This window comes from Myxine glutinosa, chromosome 11 (genome assembly GCF_964187855.1).
Source record: "Myxine glutinosa chromosome 11, kmMyxGlut1.1, whole genome shotgun sequence".
Classification (NCBI taxonomy): domain Eukaryota; kingdom Metazoa; phylum Chordata; class Myxini; order Myxiniformes; family Myxinidae; genus Myxine; species Myxine glutinosa.
In genome coordinates this window covers 17,580,187-17,606,270 of record NC_136271.1, presented here as the reverse complement: position 1 = coordinate 17,606,270, position 26,084 = coordinate 17,580,187, and the positions used below count along the sequence as shown (strand labels likewise).

Below are 26,084 nucleotides of genomic sequence, written 5' to 3'. Positions count from 1 at the left end.
GTGGGCCTGCACTTTCGCTGTTGGCTGCCTGGATCGATACACCATATGGACCGCAATGTTTGTGGCCACCCACAATGGACCGCAGCTCTTTTGCGGCCAAGCACCACCCGTGGAAGGACCTATGGGTCAACGTGGCACCTATGCCATACAGGTGAACCACTTTTAGTTGACACCAAGTGCACCACAAGAAGAGCAAGAGACACCTGCAGGGTTAGGGGTTGTCGCATTTATTTTTAATCATTGAACAATGGTGACTGCACCGGATGGTGCTGACTGTGTGGTGGGGTGGTGCTTTTGATGCTGGGAAAGGGTGCTCTGCACGTTATTAAAGGCCGTCGGCCACAGAGCACTCGTGGGTTGGTGTATCGATGTTGGCAAGCGCGCTCTCTCTATGCATAACATCTGCATGTGTTCCTCCAAAAACAGGTCCTGGATCGTAGTGTAAATAGCAGCATAGTCTTGTAAATAATGCTCCCTACCGGCTGTATGTTTAGTTTGAGAATTCTTTCCGGATTCGGTTATCCTGTGGGTGTGTTTCTGTGAGGAGAAGGGTGCAACGTCGCAGGGGGACATATTTACTCATTTGTGAATATCTGTAAAACTGTCGCACTCAGGGTAGAGTTAATAGTAGAGGGAACTACATTGCGTGCCACACTAAAGTAGGTAAAAATTTATCGGGTCGGGACGCCCCGAGGGTAGAGAAGGGTGCAATGTTGCGAATATGGAATTTGGCCTCCATATCCGCTTGTAAATATTCCCCTATTTTCTCCAATACTCCCCAACTTTCCCCAATCCCCCATTCCCTAGTCCCATTGCATGTAAATAACAATCAGTAGAGCCGACCTTCCCCTTATTCCCCCATTAAATGTCGTGCCCAGGTCCACCGCACCACACGTAGACAACTTTCGGACATCTTCCTAGTTATTCTTATTCTATGTCAGTTAAGGCCTCGTCTCCATTAATTATGACTCTTCGTTGCACCAGAATGTGATTATATGGCATCAGTAGTGAGTTTAGGACCTTTCCCATACCTCCTCCCATCTTCTTCCCCAAACAACAACAATAACAACAACTACAACAACAATTACAACAACAACAGAGGAGATGGCGGCGGAGCGGGGGAGGATGCGTCCTCACACCGGCTCGATTAGCTCCAGACCATGCGCTCCACGGGGTTACCCCGAAGGGGCTGGCTGTCAGCTCCTCGTCAGGGGCGGAGCCAGTAACCCCCCCCGCACGCACCCAATGAGAAGCAACGTGCCGATTCCACGAGGCGGAGCTAACGAGCCGAGGGCGTGTCACTCCCCGCCGGATATACGCAGCCGCTTGCCGGACGTGACGTCAGATGCGCCTCAGCTTGGAGACTGGAGAGAGAAGCCACCGCCACCCCCAGCGCGACGATACCTCCCCGCATCTCTGGACCGGACCGAGTCGATTCTGCCTTGAGCCAGGAGTGCACCTTGAGCCATCGATACCCGCTGTCCTTTTCATCAACCCCCGTGTGAGTCAGCATTTTGTCCCGTGTGTCTGTCGTCTGTCCGGGGTTAATATAAGAGTGTGTCTAAGTGCCTGTCTTCCTGTAATATACCTCTAGCCCCTGTAATCTAACCTTTTCCGTACGAATATACTTGAGAATCGAAACGTTGGTGTCGTATTGTGTGATTGTAATCCAGCCGGGTGTCTTCTTTTTCTTATTGAGCCAGCATAGCGCGGCTAGTCAACGTTCGGGCACAATCGGGTAACTTGTGCAGACGTGGTCATACCAATAAACCGCTCGGTAAATAACATCCAAGCCACGTCTGTAACAATATATATATCTATATCTATATATATATCTATATATATATATATATATCTATATATCTATATATATATATATATATATATATATATATATATATATATATATATATATATATATATATATATACATATATCCACATCTTTGTGCATCTTTGTGGATTTGTGGATATACAGTATACATATATCCACATCTTTGTATACTGAAAAATCATATCAAATGTCGGTATTTCGTTAAATCGGAAGTAAAACACACCACATGACACACCCTTTTGTGTGTGTGTGGAAGAGAGTGAGGCTCATTTATTGGGCTATCTTGAGTACCTCACTCTGCCTACTTTTGAAAACCTTTTGATCGCTCCAGGTAGTTGACGAGACAGCAACATGGTAGGTATGTAGACACCTGTGCCATTAACATGATTTGAGATATTGTACATTTTGAACCATTTCACTCGTTCTTCGAGGGAAATGTAATGATGGAACCAAAAACTCCATTACATTGTAATTCAGTGAACCGACATCTAAGTGAGCTGATAATTGGTATTCCGTAACATCTGCTTTATCTTGTTGGTCCTGCAATGCTAACAATTTTTTTCATTTGGTATTCTCAGTAAGTATATGCTGCCTGATGAGAATGAAAATCAAAAAAATGCCTTAAAATGCACCATTTCACAATTTTTAGGCTGCACTTTAGGCCTGGTGCAAATACTGGCACTAAAAGTATTGTTACGTTTGTGGGAGGTAGGCAATGATTACCTTAGTCCATGTAGCAGTGTATAGTATACCATGCTCTGTTTGTCGCGATGAAGAAGAAACCCCATGTATCATAAGTAGGAAATTCGTTCAGACCGGATGTCGTGTAAGCGCGTATAAGTGACCCCATGAGAGGGGTGGGGTTATGTTAATTAGTTAGGAATTATGGGTAATGATTCCCCTGTATGTAAATGGCCTCGGTTATTTTTCCTCTGTGCCTTATGACAATACAGCACACACACAAAGCCAGGAAATAGTGCATTAAACGACACTCAATAAAAGCTAACCGGAAACAGGACATTCAACCAACGATGATACCACCAACGTGTGATACCATCAAGCAGGCAGGTCCTGGAGGCCATGCCCCGAAGAACAGTGAGTGGTTAGGATTGTCGAGCAACGAGGAGATGGACTCGCTGGTTGGAGCAAGCACGAGCGGCATTGGATGACGTGAGAGCCTTGAGTACAAAGGAGTTGGAGGGCTGACATTTTCTCTCTCTGCTTCTGGATTTGATTGCATGCAGTCGGCATTTTATATCTCTCTTGGCTCTCTCTCTGCTTGGGGATTTCATAAAGAATGGTCAAAGTTTACGAGCTCTTGGCTCTCTCTCTCTGCTTCGGGATTTCATCATGAACGGACGAACATTTTCGCTCTGGTGTTCTCTCGGTTTCTGGACCTGGAAGTGAACGGTCGCCGATAAGCTCTCTGCTTTGGGACTTTGGTGATGAACAGTCGTGCTCCGACATTTTCCACCCTCTTGCGTTGGAACATTGGTGCCGTGCAGTCACAGTTCATAGCGCTCTTGCGCTGAGAAACATGGGTGCTGGTGAGGCGGGTGACGAGGACGAGCGCGGCTGAGTGAATGAGGGTGTGCTGAGGCCTACTTCCCACCAGGGCCTGTGCCGCGCCCAGATTGCGTGCTCGGGGCCTGGACGATTCCCGATGGGGTTCAGGAGACACTCAGAGCTAAGTGCCTAGTTGAGAAACACACACACATTTATTTTCACCAGTTATTTTTTCCCTTTGTGTGTATACGGGTCTGTGTGGGGACGTCCAATTTAGGAATCTTAGTTTTGCCGTGTGTTTATTAAGTTACCGGCATTTCTTCAATAAAGCCGGTATTTTTGAACATTTGAATCCGTGTCTATTTGATTCGATTGTCGCAGGTGCGAAAACTTCTGGTGGAAGCCGTCCAGGTAAGTTCGTCATTCTCCTTTCCCTCACTTGTAAAGAACACTGCTATATTTTGACTGAACGCCTCGGAGTGTTAAGCCCGTTTGGCTATCCGTTTCCTTGGAGGATTTTAATCCCTAGGAACAGGACAGTATATTTGTACATTAAAAAATACCTTACATGTGTGAGAATACCTTTGGCCTACATACAGAAAATACCTTGCATACCACAGATTTAAATGTTCATTTACAAATCTTTACATCCACACATATTAGGCAAAAAGAGAAATACAGTTTTCTCAGTAAAACACATAGATGGTGGACCAACAGGTTGACCTAGACCTAGAGGTATGCGAATTCCCCTGCGAGCTGTCCGGCCTGAGTTTGATCTCGTCCTTACAATAAACTGCCATCCAGGTGTTTTGCAGGCAGTGCAAGGTATCAATGGGTGTGCCGTCCCTCAGATGGACGTCAACCTTAGCGTCACGTGCCAGAATTATTTGGTGGACATCAAAGATCCCACGTGTCGTTCGTAAAGAGCAGGTGAGTTATCCCCGGTCGATACCCTGAACAAATTACTAATTCTAGGGCACTGCATCTGTGGTGCTGCCATGCCTCAATAATGATGCAACCAGCAGGATTGATTCAGAATTTAATCTCAGTCCAATATAGTCATTTGCCCACAACAGCAAACATGGTAATTGACGATTAAATCATCGGAATTGTGGCCCACCCTTGAGATGGCCAATTGTACAATTGGGGTTGTAATGCACTCCAAACTCGCAATGATGTTTAAACTTTCTACAGTCTCTAAAACATAAAAACCTAGTTGTTATTCATAAAGAGCTCAATATAGCTGTAATTAAATAACAAGAATGACCGCACTGTGGTCGCAACCTGTGACAAAATCCTGTAATGGGTCAATTGTGAAATGCACATTTAAAGCACTCTTAGAAGATGAACAGTGCGATTGGGAAACACACATTTAATGCGCTATTAAAAAATTAACTCTTAAATTAAATTAAAAATGTAATGAAATTAATTAATTTAAAAAAATTAAATTAACTTCAACAAATAATTATTAATTTAAAAATCAACTTAAAAAACAAATAAAAAAACAAATTAATTAAAAAATTAATTAAGTAATTGAAAATAAATTTTATTGTTAAAATATTGTTAAAATAATCATTAAATTGTCACGGATTGCGTAACCTCAATATGTGGCCATTCAAAAAAATATACAACACTTTTTTTAGTAACTTGCAGTTTGCTTTTTTTTGCATAATGCTTGATTACCGTGCATTCTGACGTACCGTACATTCTGACAAGCTTGATTAAACCTAACTATTATTCGACATATGATTAGATTTTTTTGGGGTCCCTCATCGTGAATAACACTCGACCCAAACAAAGCCAATAGTTTCAGTAATTTTTGTAATGCAACGTTTGATTACGTAACGTTACACTTGATTACTGTGCATTCTGACGTGCCATGCATTCTGACGGGCTTGAATAAACCTTACTATTATTCGACATATAATTAGATTTTTCAGGGTCCCTCGTCGTGAATAAGACTCAACCCGAACAAAGCCAATGGAAATCTGACGCAACAAACCCAGGCAGTATATAATCAGCAGATGCCTACAGGCCTAATGTGTTAGGCACACCAGAAAACCAAGATGGCAGCCATATCATTTTGTCTCAATGCTATTGTGGGTGGAGTCAAGTGACAGATGTGGGTGTGGTCTAGCAGCTGTCCGACCAATGGGTGCACATTTCAAAAATCGACCCCAACAAGAAAAGGGAGAGGATTCGGTGTCAAAATGGCCGCTATATTAATGTATATAATAAATAGATGGCCTCCAATGCTCAGTTTGGACTCTTCAAGTTAGAATGGTATCCCCTTGGCCAGTCCATATCCAAGTTATGCAAATAATTTTACATATCATTACTTTCTACTTTCATTACTAACAACATCAGTTGTTAGTTGTCATTAGTTGTCATTACTAACAACAACAACAACATTAACTATCATTACTAACATAGAGAGTAACCCAGTTTTAGGAACGGCAGAGAAGATAACCGAGAAGGAAGTTGAGGAAGCGATAAAAGCAATGAAGGGTAGAAAAGCGGGAGGGCCGACGGGAGTTGTGGGAGATATGTTGAAGGCAGCAGGAAGTTGGGGTGTGAAGAGAATGACAGAGATCTGCAATCTGGTGGTGAAAGAAGGCCGCATTCCAGTGGTTTGGGAACTGAGTACCCTCGTCCCTCCATACAAGGGGAAAGGTGACCCTCTGGACTGTGGCTCGTATCGAGCGATAAAGTTATTGGAGCATGGAATGAAGGTATTGGAAAGGGTGTTGGAGAGGAGGATAAGGAAGAAGGGGAAGATTGACGAAATGCAGTTTGGATTTATGCCAGAAAGAGGAACGACAGACGCACTTTTTATTGTGAGGCAGTTGCAGGAGAAGTACATGGAGAAGAGGAAGAAGTTGTTTTTGGGTTTGTTGATCTGGAGAAAGCATTCGATAGGGTTCCACGTGAAGTAGTGATATGGGCATTGAGGAAGTTAGGAGTGGAGGAATGGTTGATCAGAGTAGTGATAGCAATGTACAAAAGAGCGCGCACAGCTGTAAGGACGAAGGACGGGAACAGTGGTGAGTTTGAGGTGAAGGTGGGAGTGCATCAGGGGTCGGTACTAAGTCCACTACTATTTGTAGCTGTGATGGAGGTGCTGGCTGGGAACGTAAATGAGGGTTTACCGTGGGAGTTGTTGTATGCAGATGATCTGGTGTTGATTGCAGAAAGTATGGATGGACTGAAGGAAAAGTTGAACAAGTGGAAAGAATGTATGGAGACAAAAGGTCTGAAGGTGAATATCGGAAAAACGAAGGTGATGGCAAGTGGTAAAGCATGTGGTGAGGTGGAAAGAACTGGGAAGTGGCCGTGTGCTGTGTGCAGGAAGGGTGTCGGAGTGAATTCCATTCAACGTACAATGTGCTCTGAGTGGATTCATCAAAAATGTAGTGGTTTGAGAGGGTCATTAACCAGTGTGGCAGCTACATTCAAGTGTAAGGTGTGCACAGAGGGAGCTGCAGATGGAGGAAATGTTGAGTTGGATCTTGGAGATGGCGTGAAGCTGGTAGGTGTGAAAACATTTTATTACCTAGGAGACATGCTGAATGGAGAAGGTGGATCAGACTCGGCAATGGTTGCTTGAGTGAGATGTGCATGGAAGAAGTTTCGGCAACTGAGTGGCGTCCTGACGAGGAGGGGAGTGTCGTTGAAGCTGAAGGGAAAGGTGTATGCTGCATGTGTGAGAAGTGTTATGATTTATGGGAGCGAGACATGGGTCATGAACGTAGAGCAGCAACGAAGGCTGGAAAGGGTGGAAATGTGAATGGTTCGGTGGATGTGCGGAGTATTGTTGAGAGAGAGGAAGACAAATGATGAATTTTGAAAGATGGTGGGAATAGAGCCTGTGATTGATGCTGTGAAGAGAAACAGTTTGAGATGGTTTGGTCATGTGTTGAGGAAGGATGAAAGTGACTGTTTGAGAAGAGTGATGGAAATAAATGTAGAAGGAAGTAGAGGACGTGGAAGACCGAGAAAGACTTGGCTAAAGATGGTCGAAGAAGAAATGCGGGCAAGGGGGTTAACAAGGAGAGATGCAGAATATTGGGTAAAATGGAGAAGATTGTCATGGAGACTGCAAGGCTAACGCTCTTGCAGGGAAAATGGCCTTAAAATGCCTGTTGTATTACTTTCTACTTTCTCTTTGTGACTTCTGGAAAAAAAATTAATGAGCGTAATTGTTTTTACCATCATAGTCGATTTTCCCATCTGCATTTTTATCGCCATCTGCAAACAGGTCCTGAATTTCTTCTTGAGTAATCTCCTCTCCTGTTGCTTCCAACATACTCTTCAACTCTTCAAAGTCAATGAATCCATCACAGTTCCTGAAAGGGAAATAATAACAATCCATCTATTTTGTCTACCTTTAATGGAATGCCATGGGGTAATGGGGTTGCATGTTGTTGTTATTGGTAGACATTAACTCTGTTGCTTAACTAGTGGGAAACATTTTAATCTACCAGCAAAGAACCCCAACCATCCGCACTTTTATGGTCTATGGAGTATATTTTATGATACCTTGTAATACCAGCTTCCACTAGGTAGGGCCATACAATACAGATTTACAGAGAGAGCAGTGGTGTCAAAAGTTCCCCCCACCCCGAATCCCAAGGGGCTATTAAAAACAACTCCAAAGACCACCCTGTGTAAACCCTGAGTACAACCACCAGTTTCCATTCATTCCGTCCAGCGGTTCAGGAGTGCATGGAAGTTAAAGAAACAAACAAACTTTAAAAAATACTGTTGGGTCAGACAGCCTCCATTAACATAGGCCGTCTGCACCAGGAACTTTTGTCCCACGAAAGGCTGAACGGTTTTTAACTACTGCGTTCAGTGAAATTAATCTACAATTTTACTGTTCTGCAAGGTCGCCCAAATGAATCAAATTTGTCAACAATATGCATGGGAGGCAAAAGAATGGCAAACGTTATAACGAGTATGGGGAGAAAGGTGGGCAGGACGTGCAAATCGGAACAAACCAAGCGAATAAACAGACACAAAGATTGATGTGAGAACACGCAATCTTGTCTACAAAGATGAATAAATAACAATCCTAACCCCACTAGGCACCACAGACCAAACTCTTCTGAAACAATGGGGTAAGCAAGCGAGGAATTCTCTATGGCACGTTGCTGAGTGGTGTGCAGGGATTTGGTACATCTCGGGAATAGGCTTTATGGATGCAGTGGAAGTGAGGGAATGTGAAGCGGCGGCCACATTTCAAGAGAGAGGTCCTCCCTACCCCAAGAAGAAGACAGCCGGAGAGGAATAGAGCCAGCGAGAGAGACAGAGCCAGAGACGAAGAGCAAGAGAGAGGAAGAGAACGATCTTCTTTTGAACAAAAAGGTCCCACTTTGAGCGATGCTGGGGGAGTGCGAGGCTATGGCCAAGCTGGGGGAATGGGGGCGAAGCTGGGTGTGTGGCGAGGCCGGGGAGTGGGGGTGTGGAAGCCGGGAGGGTGCAGAGCAAACGTGAAGCCTGTAAGGAGAGGGGCGGGGGTAAATCAAGAGGTGGAGGGGTGGGGGTGAAACCGTGAGGGTGACGAGCGGGGTGGAGGTTGAAAGGGGGCAGGACGAAGAGGAAGCTGAGTGGGGGCAGGACGAGGGGGAAGCCGAGATAGGGTGAGATGAAGGGGAATCATCTGGTGGTGGGGGGAGTGTACTGACATGGAGGGGTTTGACACAATGAATGGATGTGAAGTAGAATTTATTGTTGTGTGCATACAGCCTTTTCAAAATGGACATCTCAGGATTCCAAAACTGGATAACCCATGGCAGACTTCATGGGTGGGTGGTAAAAATGTTTTTGGTTGAAGGCATGGAGGAAAATTAGTCTGTATGTTCAAGAGTAGACTGGATGAACTAAGTGTTTCAGAGTGAAGAGGTTTTGGGAAAGATGCCTTGCGAAAAAGAAAAGAAAGATATTTTGAATAAGAGTAATACTGAATGGGTTGTTCCTGTGGAGTAATAAGCATTTTAAAATACTGTCGTGTGGTTCCCTCAATTAACACTGAAAGAACCACGGAAGGCAAATGAGCGTGAATGGAGGCATTTTAAATCCAAATATATGGCAGATTATAAGCGAGGAGGAAGAAGAGTACCGACTTACCTGGATGGGTCCCACTGACGTCTTCACCCTGCAAAAATAACTCAAAACAAAACCGGATTTAAAATGTACAGGAAAAATAACAAAAGGGTTTTTTTTTAAACGGATGTCGATAACAAGAAACGCGATGGTAAACTAAATTCCTAAACGGAGCGCTCCCGCAATGGACCCAGACACAGACACAGGGAAAGATAATGAAAATAAATGGGTGGGGTGTGTGTGTGTGTGCTTAGCTCTGATCACTGGTGAGGTCTCGTCAGTGTCGTCAAAAATTGTCCGGGGCGTTGGTGACGTTGCGCGCGAAACCAGGCCTCACCAGGCCTCGGTGAAGGCCTCCTGCATGAGGCGAACGGGCCGCATGCAGGTCACTCCTCCAGCTGTGCCTGGCTTCGTCCACCCATCCTCTGCACGGAGAACCGCAGTTCCCGGGCCGCAGCACTCCCTGTCGCCTCTGCACGTCTCCCGGTGGTGTCTCCAAATACGGTCGGTCCGATCGCTTCCTGGAGCCCATCGTCCAAACACAGCCGTCTTCCACCAAAGTCTGGAACCAAGAGGAGGGAGTCGAGGGCAAAAGGCAAGAGAGATAAAATGTCGGTCCGAGAGTTCTTTTATTGACCAACTCGTGACGTCATCTGTGCCTCTCCACCAATCCACATGCAGTCCGCTTCTGACGTCATCAGTCGAACCTTGCCAATCAGCGCGCTGCTTCATCCTCGTCTTTCCTTCACCAATCAGCGAGTCCCTTCCTACCCCGGCCTTCCCGTTGGTCAACTCCGCCCAATCACTGTCATTCTGGGCGTGGCTCTCAGCCTGCCTGAGCGACGTGCCTGCCAAGTCGGGATTGTCAGCCCTCGTGCTTGATGCCTGCCTTCCGGTTGGTTTTTATTGTTATCGAGCGTCATTTAATGGCAATTCTAACTAGTGTCTATGGTGCGGTGCCATAAAGGACAAAGGATAGATCACAGAGGTTTGATGAACAAGGTAATTAACATAATCCCTATAACCAGTTAACATGCCCCACTCCTCGTAATGGGGACGAAGATACACCTTAATCCAACATCCGGGCTAAACAGGTCCTTTACTTATTACATGGTGGTGGTTCATCTTCTTCATGACAGTCAGAGCATGTTACCTACACAAATCTACCCACCGACATAACAATACATTTGAAGCTTTTCACCCCTCAGCCCAAATTGGGCTAAGGGGTATTGTCGTCACGGGCGTCGTCCGGGCGTCCGGGCGTCCGTCAACTTTTGGTTTCCGTCAATTTCAAGGAGAACGGCTTGTCTGATTAAATCCATTTTTGCAGTGTGTGTTGGGGTTGGGTAGAGGAAGGTTCCTCTCGAAAATGGGCGCGCTGCGATTTTCAATATGGCCGCCACGGCAGCCATCTTGAAATTGGTTTCCGTCAATTTCAAGCAGAACGGCTTGTCCAATTAAATCCATTTTTGCAGTGTGTGTTGGGGTTGAGAAGAGGAAGGTTCCTTTCGAAAATTGGCGCGCTGCGATTTTCAATATGGCCGCCACGGCAGCCATCTTGAAATTGGTTTCCACCATGCATGGGCTGAGGGGTTACGCCCGCTTTGCGGTGCTATTTATTTAATGTTATTAAGAGTTTTCAAAGGAAGAGACGTTTTATTCAGTGAAGATTCAGTTTTGGGATATTGAAAAGGGATAGGAAATTAAAGAGTAACTGAGCACGGGAGATAGATCTGGTTTTTCTCTGATGTTGTTGTTCTTCATGTTGTATTTTTGCTTTTTTCAGAATGAAGAAGAGTGTTATTTTTTTTGAAGCAAAAAGCAGAAAAGAATTAAGCCGAGTGATCAAAAGTAATAATACCTGGGATAAAAGGAGCGAAAACTAAACAAGTGGGATATAAAAAATGGAGGCAGAAGTAACAATCCCATTAGCACGAGTAGGCCAGAGTTTATCAGGGGACACAAGCTTGACGATTCAACACAACAATATAGTCTGGCACAGAAAAATTGGACGAAAAACATGAACAGAAGCTGTTCAGCTCTATTTTTACTTACTTATCAAACATGCGATACAGTTCAGCGAGTTCTTCCTCCGATTTTCCTTTGCTTTCTTCACCTTGCATGCTTCTCACCATCATCAACAGAAACTCTTCAAAATCCACAGTTCCACTTCCTGGCATTTACAGGAGACGGTGCCTAATTAGTTTATGAAAATTGATGCATATATTAAACTAATCACTTGTTCACAACAATCAATTGTACTCTGATTCCAAGACATGAGTTTTTGCTCAATTTGAACCTTTTGTCTTGCGAATTGTGGGTTCACGTCTTCACGTCCCACAATCAAACTTCACGTAACTTCAACATAACTTTACAACAATTACAATATGTAACATATGGTGTAACCAGACTCGGTGGCGTCATGGTTACAACATCTGCTCCGAGTCTGGGAGGTCGGTGGTTCAAACCCTGGCCAAGTCATACCAAAGACTTGACAATATTCGTGCTGCTTCCTTGCTTTGATACTCAGCATTTAAAAGGTCAAGAGCACAGACAATCCCCATCGGTTAGCAACCATAAGAAGGAGGAAATGCAGGTTTCAGAAGGTGGAACGGAGTCCTCCCAGGTCTCGAGGTATCGACCTCCGTTTCAGTAAGAGATCATGATTCATGGACCAGTTTGCAAAGTTTTCTTATTTTCAAAGTTTTATTCCGAGGACTCTTTTCAGGATCGTCACTGAGCCCCGACAGCTTCCAACTGTAGTTTGTTTGGAGTAATATTCCCAGGAATGATTTGTAGGATCTTCGTGAGGTTCTTTTTATCATTCCTGTTGCTCCAATTATCACTCGTACAACTTTGGCACTCTTCAGCTTCCATTATCTTTTCACTTCATTCTTGAAGATTTGGTATTTGGTCATTTTCTTGATTTCTACATTGTTTAGGCCAAAATTGCTGGGTACTGACACCTCAATTAGCAATGCCTTATTTTCTTTTTTGTACCGACGTGTTATATCTGGTCGCAATGCTTTGTTTTCTATATTTACGCTCGATTGGATCATCAGGTCATACATGAGCATTACTTTCTTGTTTGTTGTACACCGCTCCTTTCCTATTCCTTCTCCAGGCGCTGCATGACGTCATTGCTGGGCCCGAAGGGGGCCCGCCAATGACGCGCGCTGAAAGGGAGTACTCAGTTTTCACTCCGGTTTCTTGCTTGTTTGTTTGTTTTCTTGTTTGTCCAGGCAATATATCAGCCATCCTTTGAGCTAGGAAGCTGAAATTTCGGCACAATAGTGAGCAAGTGCATGGAAAAAGGGAAATTTATTTTTTGGATTAATCAATTAAGTGATTAATTACTTTATTATTATCGATTAATTAAGTACTAATTTATTTCCTTTCTCATCTGGGCAACACCTCAGGCACCTTTTGAGCAAGGAAGCTGATATTTGGACACGACAATGACCAAGTGATTTGGCTATAAAGGCTATTTTTGATTTATTGATGAATCAGTTAATCAATTAATTATTTTATTATTCAATTAATGAGTTGTTTTTTTTAAAGTTAAAGATGTGGATGAAACCGTGGTTGCTTAGGTATTAAAGAATAATTTCCCTGAAAATGGGACAATAAAGATTTATTATTATTATTATTATTTATTATTATTATTATTATATTAGCCAATTGATTAATTATTTAATTATTTTATGATTATTATTTATTTATTTTCATTACTAATCTTTTTATTTTTTCTCATCTGGCCAATATCTCAGGCACCATTTGAGCTAGGAAGCTGATATTTGGACACGATAGGACACGATGGATATAAATATTTTTGATTTATTGATTAATCAATTAATCGATTCATTATTTATTGATGAACCCATTAATTATTTTTTTTCGACTAATGACTTATTTAATTAATTTTCAAAAGGTTACACCTTCGGATGATGCACTGGCACATGCACTGGTGGTTTAGGTATGCTATTAGCCAATTGTTTAAAAATATCTTTTAAGATCATTATTTCTTGATTTTAATTATGCAATAAATCAATCAATTATTGTACACCTCTCCCTCCCAATACAGTCTCTATGAGCTGCACAGTGGTATCGCCAGGTGCCTAAGGTGCCCCAGCAATGCCGCGCTGGAGGAATTTATATTTATTTGGCATGTGGGCGGTGTCCTTTGAATGTATCTGTACTTGTCAATGATTGCTTTTGGTTCATGCTTCCACGAGTTTTCTGGAACTGGGATATTGAAGTTTTTTGCAAATGTGCCAGTGGATTACTTAACATACTTTGTTGTGCCTTCAGGTGTACAGCTGTTCTGACATGAGTTTCTCTTCCATCCTGATCGGAGGTGGCTCATGCTTTCTCTTTCTACCTTGCAGAATCTACACCTGTCCGATCGACTCAGTCACGCAATGTTTTTTTTAAGCCAGTTGTGTAGTGTCCCTGGTGTTGGCCAGGGCAATTTTTTTTTTGCAAACAACCACATGAGCAAAACCGGGAAACAGAGTATTGTTCTATTCACAGACAAAGGTATAATTACAAGCCAGGTTGGTAGTTTTCTTTTGGTCCATCTATAACACATTCAAGTTGTGTTCTTCTATTGTATTGTGACGGTTTTCAGTGTCTGGGGAGGCACATACCAACACATAAGGGAGCCCTAATATAGTTATCTCAGTATTATATTGGGTAGCTAAGTTACCTATCCTCTCATATTATTGGAAAGGGAAAACGCATTGTGTTGGTGTAGGAGATTTGAACCTTTGTAACTTTTCTCATTTGCGTCTAAATTTGCTCTGTCTTTCGCTCTCTTTCACTCTCACTCTATTTCTCTCCCCACTTCCCCCCGGGCCCCCCCCCACCCTCGACGCTCCCTCCGGACCCCCCTCCCCGACCCTCCTCCTTCTCCCTATCTCTCTCTAAATCCCTCTCTCAATCCCTCTCTCCACACCTCCACAGCCCATCCATACACACTTTACAACATTCAACATTCAATGGCGGTGCTGCAGGAGCTGGACGCAAACAATTGGCGGCACCTAGATATACAGGGCAGGTCAATAAGGAGACAGCTCTGGCATATTCCAATGGCCATGAGACAGATGAGACAGAATGGCCTATGCGATACCAAGGCAGCGTTCAGGAGTGCAACGAGGAGGCTACTCAGTCACAAAACCACACCTCTGCTTTTTCTTAATAAGTCGGGAGATTTTGAGCAAAGAGAACTTTGACGCGTCTCGGACCGGAGACGAGCAAGCTGGTGACTGGATGGCTGGTGGAGCATGCGAGCGAGCGAGGTTACAGGCAGGGAATAAGCCTGGCCAGCAGAGAATTCCCAGACACGTTGGCACATACACACTGACTAGCGATACCTGTCTCTTACTTTCCCTAAATATATCCGCTCCCTTTGAACACACAGCATCAATGAAAAGTCGATGTCCTTTTGTAAATATGTGCTCTGCTTGTAAATACGTGCTCCTGGTTGAGCTCGATAAACCGTTTTCCAAACTGCCCGATTGTCATCTTCTATTGGTTAGAATATAGTGTGTGGATAGCGACAGGGAGTTCAGCCCTGCTGTTTCATTGTGGTCAGCCATTGACAACGTTCCACTAACTGCATTGATCGGACATTTTGATTAATAGCATAAGAACGTTGGGAAGCACAGTTCTTATCTGTGGTGGTTAATTTTCTGGGAAGGTAAAGCGGGATTTGGGCGCTGGACCCTACCCCTACGCTGGACCCATAAAGCTTCTCAGACAGCGTCTGTGGTTGCTTCGCAGCCTGTCATGCCATGGGGTTATCCTCGTTCATCAGCTTCTGGGTCATCGGCCGGGAAGTGAGTCCGGGAACTTCCGTCATGACCCCTATTGGAGGCGAATCTATAACAGGATTATGCCAAGCAAGTTGAGGAGGAAAGAAATATGTGAACCTCAACCTCAAAACCTAAGGTTCGAGTTTCATTCATCATTCAAGATATTCGTTTTCCTTTGCTAAGGTGAGCTTATATACATCATCAAGGCACTCACCATCTTCATCCACTTCATCAATCATCTCCTGGAGTTCATCTGGGGAAGGGTTCTGACCCAGCATTCGCAGTACCTGTCCCAACTCTTTGGTGCTGATGCAGCCATCCTCTGCATCCTGGACGAAAATGTCAAACGCCGCACGGAACTCTGCCATGAAACACAATGCCACAACATTGACATGATATATACAATATATCAATAAAGTATACCACATGTTCTATCAATTTCAAGTTTGTGTTTGTCTTCCCCTCAGCTAGAGTCTTAAGCCTTACATGTAAGTCTTAAGTGATACTCTGAGAATCCACCAAAACATTCTCATGTCTGTCCTCTCCAGCAACTCCTTTTCCCTTTTTCTCAAAGCCCATGTTTCTGCACCAAACATTGTAACCAGTCGAATCACTGTCTTGTATATTCTTACCTTCAATTTTCTCTGTATCTTCTATTACAGATGTTACCTTTAACCTCCTTCCGCCTTGTCCATGCTGCGTTCACTCTGTCCCAGGCTTGTGCCTCACAAACTCCCCCTTGCATTCTTGTATTTGAATTTGTCCACTTGTACCAGATTTCCATCCCTTATAATCTACAATCTCGACCCTCTCTACACCAGTCTTACCATACACCATTACCTTTGTATTTTAACCTTCAACCTTTAATTCCTGCCTCTCGAAGCTCTCTTGCCATTCCAGCACTCTTCTATGCAGCTCTTCTTTTGACTATGTTGTTATGACCCATTCGTCTGTGAACAGGAGCTCCCACAGTTCTCTATCTCTAATGATGTCCCTCAGCACGTCCATCACTATTACAAAAAGGAAGGAAGTTAGTGCAGAACCCTGGTGTGGACTACCTCGACTTTAAAATATTGTGAGCCCCCATTCATTATCCTGACCATAGTGTTGGCTCCCGCATATATTTACATCACAATTGTAACAATCTTCTCTGACACACTCTTCTTCCTGAAACACCAATACACCACTTCTTCTCTTGGAATCCTATAATATTCCTCTTGAACTATGAATGTCCAGTACTACTTCTTATATCCTTCCAGAATTTTTTCCTGAATCTGGCTCATGATGAAAATCACATCCACGAGTGTTCCCATTCCTTGCATGAATCCATACTGTGCCTTGGCTATCTTAACATTCGCCCTTAGCTTTAGGTCTACAGTCTTCATGAGTATCTTCATAGTATGCTCCATAAATTTGATCCCATCTGTAGTTTCCACAGTCCATGAGATCCCCTTTCCGTTTGAATATTGGTATTATTATGAGCTTCCTCCAATCATCCAGTAGCTTCTCCGAAGTCCCCACCTCCCGCATCAACTCTACCATCCAGTTTACTCCCTCAAGTCCTAACACCTTCACTAACCCGACCACAACTTCAGATGGTCTCCAGGTTTTGCCTCTTTTCATTTTGCTGAGTGCTTTTCTTACCTCCTCCTCTTCAACCTCCCTCATGGGGCCCTCAGTTTTCCATGCCTCATGCCTGCCCTCTGTTTCATTTTCCACATTTAGTAATCTTTCAAAATACTCTTTCCACCTTCTCTTGGTTTGCTCACCTCCATGTAGGATCTGGGTGGCATCATCCTTTACTGCATATCTCAGGCAAAATGGTGTCGTTATAACTATGGTACATGAGAGTGCAACTCTCATATATCAAAGTTGGTTGCAGTTTAATTACAGTAATCTGCGGAGAATGACTACTGTATAGTAAAGTGATGATATTTTTGCCTGGAGCATTCATCTCCTGCTTTTGCTTCTCTCTCACTCTTGATATTCTAGAAATAGTTTTCGCACATTCTGTTGTTTCTAATTTATCATTGCATTATTGTGCTACCTTCTCGCTCCTCTTTTCCTGTTCCTTCTTCCCCTTGCTTGTTGTGTCCAACTGTGGCCCCACTCCCACTCAGTACATTGCCTTTTTACTCTCCGTCACCTCGCTCGTCGATGAGCCGGTAAACTGTATTAAAATAATCTTCTAAACCATCTGTAGCAACAAACAACTACAGATACTCACCTTTCTTCTGTTCATCTGTTAGCTGCTCTACCTAGTGCGGAACAAAGGGATAAAATTACATAACATTATGTCATTGCAAAACCTATAGTTCGTAATGAACGTTTACTTCATTAGCAAAGAAATAGAATAGAAAATTGATTAATGGTTCCCTTCATATCAATCAGCAAAGATACACTGTTCTAACACCAACCAAATGTTGAAATACCAAGTGAATATATAGTTGAAACAAACTTTTGCGATACAGTTTAACTTTAATACCAAGTGAACATAATTTAATCATAACTTGGATATACAGTTTAACTTTAATACCAAGTGAACATAGTTTAATCATAACTTGGATATACAGTTTAACTTTAATACGAAGTGAACATAGTTTAATCATAACTTGGATATACAGTTTAACTTTAATACCAAATGAACATAGTTTAATCATAACTCGGATATACAGTTTAACTTTAATACCAAGTGAACATGGTTTAATCATAACTTGGATATACAGTTTAACTTTAATACCAAGTGAACATAGTTTAATCATAACTTGGATATACAGTTTAACTTTAATACCAAGTGAGCATAGTTTAATCATAACTTGGATATACAGTTTAACTTTAATACCAAGTGAACATAGTTTAATCATAACTTGGATATACAGTTTAACTTTAATACCAAGTGAGCATAGTTTAATCATAACTTGGATATACAGTTTAACTTTAATACGAATTGAACATAGTTTAATCATAACTTGGATATACACTTTAACTTTAATACCAAGTGAACATAGTTTAATCATAACTTGGATATACAGTTTAACTTTAATACCAAGTGAACATAGTTTAATCATAACTTGGATATACAGTTTAACTTTAATACCAAGTGAACATAGTTTAATCATAACTTGGATATACAGTTTAATTTTAATACCAAGTGAACATAGTTTAATCATAACTTGGATATACAGTTTAACTTTAATACCAAATGAACATAGTTTAATCATAACTCGGATGTACAGTTTAATTTTAATACGAAGTGAACATAGTTTAATCATAACTCGGATATACAGTTTAATTTTAATACCAAATGAACATAGTTTAATCATAACTCGGATATACAGTTTAATTTTAATACCAAGTGAACATAGTTTAATCATAACTCGGATATACAGTTTAATTTTAATACGAAGTGAACATAGTTTAATCATAACTCGGATATACAGTTTAATTTTAATACCAAATGAACATAGTTTAATCATAACTCGGATATACAGTTTAATTTTAATACCAAGTGAACATAGTTTAATCATAACTCGGATATACAGTTTAACTTTAATACCAAGTGAACATAGTTTAATCATAACTCGGATATACAGTTTAACTTTAATACCAAGTGAACATAGTTTAATCATAACTCGGATATACAGTTTAACTTTAATACCAAGTGAACATAGTTTAATCATAACTCGGATATACAGTTTTACTTTAATACCAAGTGAACATAGTTTAATCATAACTTGGATATACAGTTTAACTTTAATACCAAGTGAGCATAGTTTAATCATAACTTGGATATACAGTTTAACTTTAATACCAAGTGAGCATAGTTTAATCATAACTTGGATATACAGTTTAACTTTAATACCAAGTGAACATGGTTTAATCATAACTTGGATATACAGTTTAACTTTAATACCAAGTGAGCATAGTTTAATCATAACTCGGATATACAGTTTAACTTTAATACCAAGTGAACATAGTTTAATCATAACTCGGATATACAGTTTAACTTTAATACCAAGTGAACATAGTTTAATCATAACTTGGATATACAGTTTAACTTTAATACCAAGTGAACATAGTTTAATCATAACTTGGATATACAGTTTAACTTTAATACGAAGTGAACATAGTTTAATCATAACTCGGATATACAGTTTAACTTTAATACCAAGTGAACATAGTTTAATCATAACTCGGATATACAGTTTAACTTTAATACCAAGTGAACATAGTTTAATCATAACTCGGATATACAGTTTAACTTTAATACCAAGTGAACATAGTTTAATCATAACTCGGATATACAGTTTTACTTTAATACCAAGTGAACATAGTTTAATCATAACTTGGATATACAGTTTAACTTTAATACCAAGTGAGCATAGTTTAATCATAACTTGGATATACAGTTTAACTTTAATACCAAGTGAGCATAGTTTAATCATAACTTGGATATACAGTTTAACTTTAATACCAAGTGAACATGGTTTAATCATAACTTGGATATACAGTTTAACTTTAATACCAAGTGAGCATAGTTTAATCATAACTCGGATATACAGTTTAACTTTAATACCAAGTGAACATAGTTTAATCATAACTCGGATATACAGTTTAACTTTAATACCAAGTGAACATAATTTAATCATAACTTGGATATACAGTTTAACTTTAATACCAAGTGAACATAGTTTAATCATAACTTGGATATACAGTTTAACTTTAATACGAAGTGAACATAGTTTAATCATAACTTGGATATACAGTTTAACTTTAATACCAAGTGAACATAGTTTAATCATAACTCGGATATACAGTTTAACTTTAATACCAAGTGAGCATAGTTTAATTATAACTTGGATATACAGTTTAACTTTAATACCAAGTGAGCATAGTTTAATCATAACTTGGATATACAGTTTAACTTTAATACCAAGTGAACATGGTTTAATCATAACTTGGATATACAGTTTAACTTTAATACCAAGTGAGCATAGTTTAATCATAACTCGGATATACAGTTTAACTTTAATACCAAGTGAACATAGTTTAATCATAACTCGGATATACAGTTTAACTTTAATACCAAGTGAACATAGTTTAATCATAACTTGGATATACAGTTTAACTTTAATACCAAGTGAACATAGTTTAATCATAACTTGGATATACAGTTTAACTTTAATACGAAGTGAACATAGTTTAATCATAACTTGGATATACAGTTTAACTTTAATACCAAGTGAACATAGTTTAATCATAACTCGGATATACAGTTTAACTTTAATACCAAGTGAACATAGTTTAATCATAACTCGGATATACAGTTTAACTTTAATACCAAGTGAACATAGTTTAATCATAACTTGGATATACAGTTTAACTTTAATACCAAGTGAACATAGTTTAATCATAACTTGGATATACAGTTTAACTTTAATACCAAGTGAACATAGTTTAATCATAACTCGGATATACAGTTTAACTTTAATACCAAGTGAACATAGTTTAATCATAACTTGGATATACAGTTTAACTTTAATACCAAGTGAGCATAGTTTAATCATAACTTGGATATACAGTTTAACTTTAATACCAAGTGAACATAGTTTAATCATAACTTGGATATACAGTTTAACTTTAATACCAAGTGAACATAGTTTAATCATAACTTGGATATACAGTTTAATTTTAATACCAAGTGAACATAGTTTAATCATAACTTGGATATACAGTTTAACTTTAATACCAAATGAACATAGTTTAATCATAACTCGGATATACAGTTTAACTTTAATACCAAATGAACATAGTTTAATCATAACTCGGATATACAGTTTAACTTTAATACCAAGTGAACATAGTTTAATCATAACTTGGATATACAGTTTAATTTTAATACCAAGTGAACATAGTTTAATCATAACTCGGATATACAGTTTAACTTTAATACCAAATGAACATAGTTTAATCATAACTTGGATATACAGTTTAACTTTAATACCAAGTGAGCATAGTTTAATCATAACTCGGATATACAGTTTAACTTTAATACCAAGTGAACATAGTTTAATCATAACTCGGATATACAGTTTAACTTTAATACCAAGTGAACATAGTTTAATCATAACTTGGATATACAGTTTAACTTTAATACCAAGTGAGCATAGTTTAATCATAACTTGGATATACAGTTTAACTTTAATACCAAGTGAACATAGTTTAATCATAACTTGGATATACAGTTTAACTTTAATACCAAGTGAACATAGTTTAATCATAACTTGGATATACAGTTTAATTTTAATACCAAGTGAACATAGTTTAATCATAACTTGGATATACAGTTTAACTTTAATACCAAATGAACATAGTTTAATCATAACTCGGATATACAGTTTAATTTTAATACGAAGTGAACATAGTTTAATCATAACTCGGATATACAGTTTAATTTTAATACCAAATGAACATAGTTTAATCATAACTCGGATATACAGTTTAATTTTAATACCAAGTGAACATAGTTTAATCATAACTCGGATATACAGTTTAATTTTAATACGAAGTGAACATAGTTTCATCATAACTCGGATATACAGTTTAATTTTAATACCAAATGAACATAGTTTAATCATAACTCGGATATACAGTTTAATTTTAATACCAAGTGAACATAGTTTAATCATAACTCGGATATACAGTTTAACTTTAATACCAAGTGAACATAGTTTAATCATAACTCGGATATACAGTTTAATTTTAATACCAAGTGAACATAGTTTAATCATAACTCGGATATACAGTTTAATTTTAATACGAAGTGAACATAGTTTAATCATAACTTGGATATGCAGTTTAACTTTAATACGAAGTGAACATAGTTTAATCATAACTTGGATATGCAGTTTAACTTTAATACCAAGTGAACATAGTTTAATCATAACTTGGATATGCAGTTTAATTTTAATATGAAGTGAACATAGTTTAATCATAACTTGGATATACAGTTTAACTTTAATACGAAGTGAACATAGTTTAATCATAACTCGGATATACAGTTTAACTTTAATACGAAGTGAACATAGTTTAATCATAACTTGGATATACAGTTTAACTTTAATACCAAGTGAACATGGTTTAATCATAACTTGGATATACAGTTTCACTTTAATACCAAGTGAACATAGTTTAATCATAACTTGGATATGCAGTTTAAGTTTAATACGAAGTGAACATCGTTTAATCATAACTTGGATATACAGTTTCACTTTAATACCAAGTGAACATAGTTTAATCATAACTTGGATATGCAGTTTAAGTTTAATACGAAGTGAACATCGTTTAATCATAACTTGGATATACAGTTTAACTTTAATACGAAGTGAACATAGTTTAATCATAACTTGGATATGCAGTTTAACTTTAATACCAAGTGAACATAGTTTAATCATAACTTGGATATGCAGTTTAACTTTAATACCAAGTGAACATAGTTTAATCATAACTTGGATATACAGTTTAACTTTAATACGAAGTGAACATAGTTTAATCATAACTTGGATATGCAGTTTAACTTTAATACCAAGTGAACATAGTTTAATCATAACTTGGATATACAGTTTAACTTTAATACCAAGTGAACATAGTTTAGTCATAACTCGGATATACAGTTTAACTTTAATACCAAGTGAACATAGTTTAATCATAACTTGGATATGCAGTTTAAGTTTAATACGAAGTGAACATCGTTTAATCATAACTTGGATATACAGTTTAACTTTAATACCAAGTGAACATAGTTTAATCATAACTTGGATATGCAGTTTAAGTTTAATACGAAGTGAACATAGTTTAATCATAACTTGGATATACAGTTTAACTTTAATACCAAGTGAACATAGTTTAATCATAACTTGGATATACAGTTTAACTTTAATACCAATTGAACATAGTTTAATCATAACTTGGATATGCAGTTTAAGTTTAATACGAAGTGAACATAGTTTAATCATAACTTGGATATACAGTTTAACTTTAATACCAAGTGAACATAGTTTAATCATAACTTGGATATACAGTTTAACTTTAATACCAAGTGAACATAGTTTAATCATAACTTGGATATGCAGTTTAAGTTTAATACGAAGTGAACATAGTTTAATCATAACTTGGATAAACAGTTTAACTTTAATACCAAGTGAACATAGTTTAATCATAACTTGGATATACAGTTTAACTTTAATACCAAGTGAACATAGTTTAATCATAACTTGGATATGCAGTTTAAGTTTAATACGAAGTGAACATCGTTTAATCATAACTTGGATATACAGTTTAACTTTAATACCAAGTGAACATAGTTTAATCATAACTTGGATATGCAGTTTAACTTTAATACCAAGTGAACATAGTTTAATCATAACTTGGATATGCAGTTTAACTTTAATACCAAGTGAACATAGTTTAATCATAACTTGGATATACAGTTTAACTTTAATACGAAGTGAACATAGTTTAATCATAACTTGGATATGCAGTTTAACTTTAATACCAAGTGAACATAGTTTAATCATAACTTGGATATACAGTTTAACTTTAATACCAAGTGAACATAGTTTAGTCATAACTCGGATATACAGTTTAACTTTAATACCAAGTGAACATAGTTTAATCATAACTTGGATATGCAGTTTAAGTTTAATACGAAGTGAACATCGTTTAATCATAACTTGGATATACAGTTTAACTTTAATACCAAGTGAACATAGTTTAATCATAACTTGGATATGCAGTTTAAGTTTAATACGAAGTGAACATAGTTTAATCATAACTTGGATATAGAGTTTAACTTTAATACCAAGTGAACATAGTTTAATTATAACTTGGATATACAGTTTAACTTTAATACCAAGTGAACATAGTTTAATCATAACTTGGATATGCAGTTTAAGTTTAATACGAAGTGAACATAGTTTAATCATAACTTGGATATACAGTTTAACTTTAATACCAAGTGAACATAGTTTAATCATAACTTGGATATACAGTTTAACTTTAATACCAAGTGAACATAGTTTAATCATAACTTGGATATGCAGTTTAAGTTTAATACGAAGTGATCATAGTTTAATCATAACTTGGATATACAGTTTAACTTTAATACCAAGTGAACATAGTTTAATCATAACTCGGATATACAGTTTTACTTTAATACCAAGTGAACATAGTTTAATCATAACTTGGATATACAGTTTAACTTTAATACCAAGTGAGCATAGTTTAATCATAACTTGGATATACAGTTTAACTTTAATACCAAGTGAGCATAGTTTAATCATAACTTGGATATACAGTTTAACTTTAATACCAAGTGAACATGGTTTAATCATAACTTGGATATACAGTTTAACTTTAATACCAAGTGAGCATAGTTTAATCATAACTCGGATATACAGTTTAACTTTAATACCAAGTGAACATAGTTTAATCATAACTCGGATATACAGTTTAACTTTAATACCAAGTGAACATAGTTTAATCATAACTTGGATATACAGTTTAACTTTAATACCAAGTGAACATAGTTTAATCATAACTTGGATATACAGTTTAACTTTAATACGAAGTGAACATAGTTTAATCATAACTTGGATATACAGTTTAACTTTAATACCAAGTGAACATAGTTTAATCATAACTCGGATATACAGTTTAACTTTAATACCAAGTGAACATAGTTTAATCATAACTCGGATATACAGTTTAACTTTAATACCAAGTGAACATAGTTTAATCATAACTTGGATATACAGTTTAACTTTAATACCAAGTGAACATAGTTTAATCATAACTTGGATATACAGTTTAACTTTAATACCAAGTGAACATAGTTTAATCATAACTCGGATATACAGTTTAACTTTAATACCAAGTGAACATAGTTTAATCATAACTTGGATATACAGTTTAACTTTAATACCAAGTGACCATAGTTTAATCATAACTTGGATATACAGTTTAACTTTAATACCAAGTGAACATAGTTTAATCATAACTTGGATATACAGTTTAACTTTAATACCAAGTGAACATAGTTTAATCATAACTTGGATATACAGTTTAATTTTAATACCAAGTGAACATAGTTTAATCATAACTTGGATATACAGTTTAACTTTAATACCAAATGAACATAGTTTAATCATAACTCAGATATACAGTTTAACTTTAATACCAAATGAACATAGTTTAATCATAACTCGGATATACAGTTTAACTTTAATACCAAGTGAACATAGTTTAATCATAACTTGGATATACAGTTTAATTTTAATACCAAGTGAACATAGTTTAATCATAACTCGGATATACAGTTTAACTTTAATACCAAATGAACATAGTTTAATCATAACTTGGATATACAGTTTAACTTTAATACCAAGTGAACATAGTTTAATCATAACTTGGATATACAGTTTAACTTTAATACCAAGTGAGCATAGTTTAATCATAACTTGGATATACAGTTTAACTTTAATACCAAGTGAACATAGTTTAATCATAACTTGGATATACAGTTTAACTTTAATACCAAGTGAACATAGTTTAATCATAACTTGGATATACAGTTTAATTTTAATACCAAGTGAACATAGTTTAATCATAACTTGGATATACAGTTTAACTTTAATACCAAATGAACATAGTTTAATCATAACTCGGATATACAGTTTAATTTTAATACGAAGTGAACATAGTTTAATCATAACTCGGATATACAGTTTAATTTTAATACCAAATGAACATAGTTTAATCATAACT

At 38.0% G+C, this 26,084-nt stretch overlaps 1 protein-coding gene across 1 annotated transcript in view; it reads right to left on the bottom strand.

Annotated features, from left to right (window-relative positions):
* Positions 1-26,084, bottom strand: part of LOC137436086 (troponin C, slow skeletal and cardiac muscles-like) — a 49,454-nt gene that overhangs the window by 9,137 nt on the left and 14,233 nt on the right. The window contains exons 4-7 of the mRNA XM_078786251.1: positions 17,488-17,518; positions 15,475-15,621; positions 11,500-11,617; positions 7,549-7,685 (exon numbers count right to left, since the gene is read on the bottom strand). Of these exons, the coding sequence (XP_078642377.1) occupies positions 7,549-7,685; positions 11,500-11,617; positions 15,475-15,621; positions 17,488-17,518 (433 nt within the window). The remainder of the gene's footprint in view (positions 1-7,548; positions 7,686-11,499; positions 11,618-15,474; positions 15,622-17,487; positions 17,519-26,084) is intronic.